The 6,960-nt window shown below is 35.3% G+C and overlaps 1 protein-coding gene across 1 annotated transcript; it reads right to left on the reverse strand.

The window, feature by feature from the left end:
- Positions 1-6: 6 nt before the first annotated feature.
- On the reverse strand, positions 7-3,541 carry prop1 (PROP paired-like homeobox 1). Its single transcript, XM_016278626.1, has 3 exons — positions 3,472-3,541; positions 2,146-2,372; positions 7-795 (listed from the first exon to the last, which is right to left on the reverse strand). Exons 1-3 carry the CDS (start codon positions 3,539-3,541, stop codon positions 397-399), a joined length of 696 nt encoding a protein of 231 aa, XP_016134112.1. The 3' UTR covers positions 7-396.
- Between the last annotated feature and the right edge of the window lie 3,419 nt (positions 3,542-6,960).

Here is a 6,960-nt window from a genome sequence, read left to right on the forward strand (position 1 = left end):
TGATGTAAACCGTGTAATTTATTTCGACCAAATCTGTAAATTGTCATCGATGACTGAAATGTAATTCAAATGTTCATTGGGTGTACTGTACATTTCATTCTGAGATCTGAGAATGACATAATAGTTCATAATAGTGCTTATTTAAAGTCTACAGTAGCCTATGTTCAGTGTGAACTGAACCTAGTTTAATAGTCACAGTGCAGTCTTGACAAAGGAAATCAGCATAAATGTAATTATTTTGTTATCTAAGTAAATATAGCAATAATTGAGAGAATATGTTCTGTGTGATTGCAACTAATAAAGACAGAAAATGTCAATCTTTCTTTGTCATTGAAAAACGTTTAGACTGTACCTGCTTGTATAAAATGGAAAATACAAGCGTTTACAGCACTTCCTCTAGTTCCAGTGACTAGTGGTTTCCAGTGCAGACACAGAGGCCACTGAGAGCACTGATGTGGTGGCTGGTCCGATGGTGCGCAGTTGATTGTACCAGTCATCAGGCTGTCTGGTGGCTTGAGATGGAGCAGGGCCGGAGGAGCAGGAGAAATGACTGCTGGAGGACGGGTGGGGTGGGTATGCTCCAGGGGGCAGCACTGAGGAGAATCGGGGGATGTGCTGCAGTGAATGAGGACACTGGTACTGCCAGCCCATGGCGGAGGAAGACACACACATGCTGCTGAAGAGAGGACCTCGTCCTGGCATCATTCCTACCGGCAGCACTTTGTGAGAGATACGATCCTGCTTCCCCTGCTTCCCCTGCTTCCCCTGCTTGGCACGCCGGTTCTGAAACCATACCTGTAGCGAGCGAAAGGCCGTAAGATACAGTAATCAGACAAGGGAGTCAAGGTTTGGCTGCTTAATATGGAAAGTTTCCAAGTTTCCAATGGCACTTTTCCACTGCATGGTATGGTTCGGTACGGTTCACTTTTGGGGGGGTTTCCACTGGATACAGTACCTGGTACCTGGTACTTTTTTTAGTACCACCTCGGTAAGTAATAAGCAAAGTAATTTGTGTGGTACAGCCAATTAGAACATACTGAATGTGAGAATATTGAACATTTTCAGATTCACAAAAAAATGTTTACCAATAAAATTCTTCATAACTGCTATTTTCTTCATATTTTCTTAAGAGTATTCAGTATTTTTTATTCTCGAACATTTCTAAATAATGTTCATTTTTTTTCTTCTTAAGACTGTGTTAAAGACAAAACGTAATTAAACAAAATAATTTGAATTGCTAAAAAAAATTGTAAATGAAAAAGTCAAAAATCATCATAAATAACCTCTTAAAAGTTAGGATAACCTCCAACTTGTCTTAAATCAATAAAAAAAGAAAGAAAGTAAGAAAGAAAGATGTTTCATTAATTTATTAGGTTGTTTCACTTATTGAGCATTACAACATAACACTAGCAACATAGGCCTATACAGTATATATATATATATATATATATATATATATATATATATATATATATATATATATATATATAATTATTACTCTGTAAAAAAATATTGCTTGAAATTGTAAATAAAACAAAGGTTTTCTTTCTACTTCCAAATTTCATGTTTAATTCGATGTGTTACCGATTCTTTGTCATTATTTGTAAACATTTACTAGTAATTTCTGAATTTTTGTTTCATAATTTTTTTTAAAGTGTAAATCAACTCAACTAGGGATCTCCTTTTTAATTGTATTGTTAATTGCGTAATTCCAAAACCAAAAATATAACTATAATAATAATAATAATAATAATATTTGAAGAAAAATACTGTTTTTTAAAAAATAAAATATTTAAACATTTTAGAATTTTTCAGAAGTTCCACTTAGCAACATCTTACGATTTTCTAAAGAATTTATCTCAAGAAATGTCTTAACTTATTTCTTAAGAAGATTTTCGTGAATCTATCCACAAAAATTTGGACAAATGTAGCAAGCATTATGAAGCAATGCTATCGCTCAATTCTAGTCACTGCTGGGTTTCCATTCACATATTTTGCTGTGTCACTGTAAATCGTTATCAGTGTGAACAATCCGAACATCCCTGGTTAGTGTAACTTAAACCTGCATGGGACCATTTAATTCAGCTGCATGTAACTGTATCAGTTCAACAGGTTAATTAGCATGTTAGCAAACAGGTGAGTTACCTGTATGCGAGCCTCGTTGAGTTTGGTGGCTCTCGCGAGCTCTTCTCTGTAGTAGATATCAGGATAGTGGTTCCGTCTGAAAGCTAACTCCAGCTTTTCCAGCTGCTCATTGCTGAAGTTAGTGCGGTGTCTCCTGCGGGATGGTGAAGGGTACGGTCTCACTCGTCCTCGGCCGCCCCGGACGCTCTCAGATGTCCCAGAATCTTTTCTTGAATGATTTTGAACATCTGCATCCAATAAGGTGAAACTCCAAGAGTTGAATTCATTATGAGAAGACCTTTTTGTCACAAACTGAAAGAGTCTTGACTCAGGTCTCTCTCTCTCTAGTTACAAGTAATTTCCTATTGACAGTGAGAGTTTCATCAACCACTGACACCTCTGAGATGTTGGATTTGTAGGTACACATCTCTCAAATAATGTTCCCTGAAGACGGAGGATTTAAAAGCCTTAGTGCTTCCAAACAAACGTCCAGGAACTCAAAAGACAGCCGGCTTTGCCACCTAAACTCAATATCGTGAGAGAGAGGCATGCCAGGGCCCTGAGGATTACTCTCAGTTTAGGCAAACAATGGCCACAAAAAGTCACTAATTTGTCAAATTGTGGGACTCTTGGTTTCCAGGTCCTATTTACAACATTAGGGTAAAGAGAGTGCATGAAACCTACCTTAGTTTGGATTTTTGAATGTCATACTGCGCAGTGTTATTTTTGTATCACTTATATACTATTATAATATAACGTAGACTATATATATATATATATATATATATATATATATATATATAGGTTTATATATTATAGTTTATAGTTTTAGTATTTTTTTGTGTTTTAGATGTATTTTATGTCAATATAGGTTTTTTATTTATTAAGTTTTAGTTTTTATTTGATTTAGTTTTAATTAGTTTTTTTATTACTTAAACTAATAACTTAAACTCATTTAATTTCAGCTTCTTGCCAAAGCAACATTTCTCATTTCCATTTGTATACATTTTATTTTATTTCAGTTAATGTTTATTTTATTTCAAGTAATATATATATATATACATATATATATGTATATATATATATATATATAGATAGATAGATAGATAGATAGATAGATAGATAGATAGATAGATATCTTAATCCCTCTATTTCACCTTTTCTAATTTAAGATGTTCAAAACAGCTTATATTTTATTTTTAGCATTACCATTTTTGAAAATTGCCATTGCAGTATGATATAATTTTTGTGATGCTCCTCATTTGTAAGCTGCTTTGGTTAAAAGCATCTGCTAAATGACTGAACTGTAAATATTTTGTATCAGTATTTCAAATGCAATATTCTTACCTGCACTTGAGCTAACCGTGACCTCAGACTGATTTTCAGAGAACTGTTGCTGAGGTTTGTCTGCGTCCATTTCAAACTCTCTCTGGTCTGCAGGCAGGATTCCGGTTTGACCTCCGTCCTAACCGAACTCTGCTTTTTCACCGCTATCTAGTGTGACATCATAGAGCAGTCACACCTCTCACCCAACTGCTCATTGTGATGCTGAAGCCCACAGTAACATGTACCTGTTACTGTCAGCATGAATTGTAAAATAAAACTGTCATTTATTTAGTACTGTTGACATAATACCGGCAAGTATTTGTGAGTAAAAACGTTCCTAATACATCTGGGTCTCAGTGGTGCAGTGACAATTTGAATAATAATATTGGAATGCTGGAATATTGGACTTTTAAATCTGAGATGAAAATTGTATTTGACTATTTTCACCACCAGAGGGAGAGTAAACAAAAGAAATAGACACAAGAGGAAACGGTCTCTGGATCTCATGTGAGCACAAAAGCAATACAAAGCAAACTAGTATTTCATTTTCAACAATAAATATTGAATTATATTTGGGATCTGAGACCATAGCATATTTTGATTACTTCATGTTTTGAACATGTTTTGTCATCATCACACATTTTTGACAAGTGATTAAAATAAAAGATTAGTCCACATAGCAGCATATTCTGATTAAAGGATATAATCAGAATAATCAGGAATCAGGAATAGTTCACCCCAAAAAACATGCTGAAAATGTACTCACCCTCAAGCCATTCAAGATGTGGATGAGTTTGTTTCTTCATCAGAACATTTTTGGAAAAATTTAGCATTACATAACTTGCTTATCATCCTCTGCAGTGAATGGGTGCTGTCAGAATGTTTCTCATAAACACGCAGCTTTTCACTTCCCATGTTGTTAACTGATGGTCTGGAGTCGTGTGTTATTACATTATTTTAAATGAGTCTACCCCCCAAGATTACTGTTATAAACACGAGCTGCATCCAAAAGGTAAAGGGGAAGGTGTTGCTACAATTTATAGTAATATTTTCAGTATTTCTCAGAAGTCTGGTTTCAAGTATGATTCATTTGAAGTAATGGTGCTTCATATACTGTAACATTATCCAGAGAAACAAGTGCTAACGATAAATCCCCTGTGACGTTTGTGCTGGCTACTGTATACAGGCCACCAGGGCACCATACAGACTTTATCAAAGAATTTGCTGATTTTCTATCCGAGTTAGTGCTGGCTGCAGATGAAGTCTTAATTATTGGTGATTTTAATATCCATGTTGATAATGAACTCCATTGGGGTTAGACAACACGTGTCAGGGCCTACTCAATGTCGTTCTTTAGATTAAATACTGTCACGTGGAATTGATGTTAATGGCGTTGAAATTCTGCAGCAGAGTGATGATATCTCGGATCATTATCTAGTCTCGTGTGTATTCCTTATAGCTAAAGCTGCAAATTCAACTCCTTGTTACAAATATGGTACAACCATCACTTCTACCACAAAAGACTGCTTTGTAAATAATTTTCCAATAGATCAGAAAAACTTTATGGTGTAACAGAAACTATTGACACTCTCTCTTTTCTAAGACTTTAAACACGGTCGCTCCTTTACGCTTAAAGAAGAAGGAAAACTGTCCGAAACCGTGATATAAGGAGCACACTCCCGCCCTAAAGAGAGCTGCCTGAATGGAACGCAGCTGGAAGAAAACAAAACTAGAGGTATTTCATATTGCATGGCGGGAAAGTACTTCTACTTACAGAAAAGCTCTAAAAACTGCTAGATCTACTTTCTTTTCACAACCCCAGGCATTTATTCAATACAGTGGCTAAATTAAAGAAAAATAAAGCATCAACAGACGCAGACATTTCCCAACAGCACAGTAGTAATGACTTTATGAACTTCTTTACTTCCAAGATCAGCCGTCAGCCACAGTATCGCATCAGATGCACTATAGATCCGCTGAGGAATAATTCCACTCATTCTCTGCTATAGGACAGGAAGAATTGTATAAACCTGTCAAATCATCAAAACCTACAACATGTATGTTAGACCATATTCCATCTAAGCTACTAAAAGAGGTGCTTCCAGAAGTCATAGATCCTCTTCTGAATATTATTAATTTGTCAATGTCATTCCGATATGTCCCCAAAACCTTCAAATTGGCTGTTATTAAGCCTCTCATTAAAAAAAACACAACTTGATCCTAGAGAATTAGTTAATTACAGACCAATCTCCTTTTCTGTCAAAAATTCTAGAAAAGGCAGTATCTTATCAGCTATGTTCCTTCTTATAGATATTTAGAGGACTTCCAGTCAGGATTTAGACCGTATCATAGTACTGAGACTGCTCTTATCAGAGTTACAAATGACCTGCTCTTATCATCCGTTCGTGGTTGTATTTCTATATTAGTGCTACTGGATCTTAGCGCTACATTTGACACTATCAACTACAACATTCTTTTGAGTAGACTACAAAATGATGTTGGCATTAGTGGAATTCCATTGTCATGGTTCAAATATTACTTATCTGACCATCATCAGTTCATAGCAGTGATCATATCGATCACAAGTACAGTATGGAGTGCCACAAGGCTCAGTACTAGGACCGTTGCTTTTCACACTTTACATGTTACCCTTGGGAGGTATCATCAAGAAACATGGTGTTAGTTTTCGCTGTTATGCTGATGATACTCAGCTCTATATTTCTTTGCGGCCCAACAGAACTATAACGGAATGCATAGTTGATATAAAAAACTGGATGACTAGTAATTTCCTACTGTTAAATTCTGAAAAAGTTTTAATTATTGGACCAAAAACCTCTTCATGTAATAGACTAAATCACTGTCTAACACTTGATGGCTGCTCTGTTAATTCTTTGTCATCAGTTAGGAACCTAAGGGTGCTAATTGATAGCAACCATGCATTTGTAGCATTTGTAAAACCTCAATTTTTGTATCTTAAAAATATATCTAAATTACAACCTATGCTCTCAATGTCAAATGCAGAAACGTTACTTCATGTGTTCATGGCCTCAAGGTTAGATTTTTGTAATGATTTATTGGGTGGTTGCTCTGCACACTTTATGAACAAACTCCAAAATGCAGCAGCTAGAGTTCTTACTAGAACCAGGAAGTACTACCATATTAGCCCGTCTCTGTCAACCCTGCACTGGCTCCCTATAGTTTTTATCAGCTGTTTGGACTCTCATTCTGACCATCAATCTACTTTTCTCGAAAAGCTATGTTTCTCTAAAAAGTATGTTTCTGCATGAATTTCTGCATGAAAATACATATTCACACAAATTCACCACGTTTGGCAAAATATAAAATAGTTTTGAATGTGTTCCAAAATACAGTTTTTCTTCTTTTTAACTAAACATTTAATCAGACTCTAAAAAGTATGTTTCTGCATGAAAATACATATTCACACAAATTCACCACGTTTGGCAAAATATAAAATAGTTTTGAATGTGTTCCAAAATACAGTTTTTCTTC

Source organism: Sinocyclocheilus grahami, unplaced genomic scaffold (assembly GCF_001515645.1).
Source record: "Sinocyclocheilus grahami isolate Dianchi unplaced genomic scaffold, SAMN03320097.WGS_v1.1 scaffold123.1, whole genome shotgun sequence".
Taxonomy (NCBI): Eukaryota; Metazoa; Chordata; class Actinopteri; order Cypriniformes; family Cyprinidae; genus Sinocyclocheilus; species Sinocyclocheilus grahami.

Bases quoted from the DNA above. Each gene is read 5' to 3' on its own strand.
- prop1 (XM_016278626.1), bottom strand. From the start codon at position 3,541: ATGGACGCAGACAAACCTCAGCAACAGTTCTCTGAAAATCAGTCTGAG. The intron at 2,373-3,471 runs GTAAGAATATTG...TATTGGATGCAG, and splicing joins CACGGTTAGCTCAAGTGCAG to ATGTTCAAAATCATTCAAGA. The intron at 796-2,145 runs GTAACTCACCTG...CGCTCGCTACAG, and splicing joins TCAACGAGGCTCGCATACAG to GTATGGTTTCAGAACCGGCG.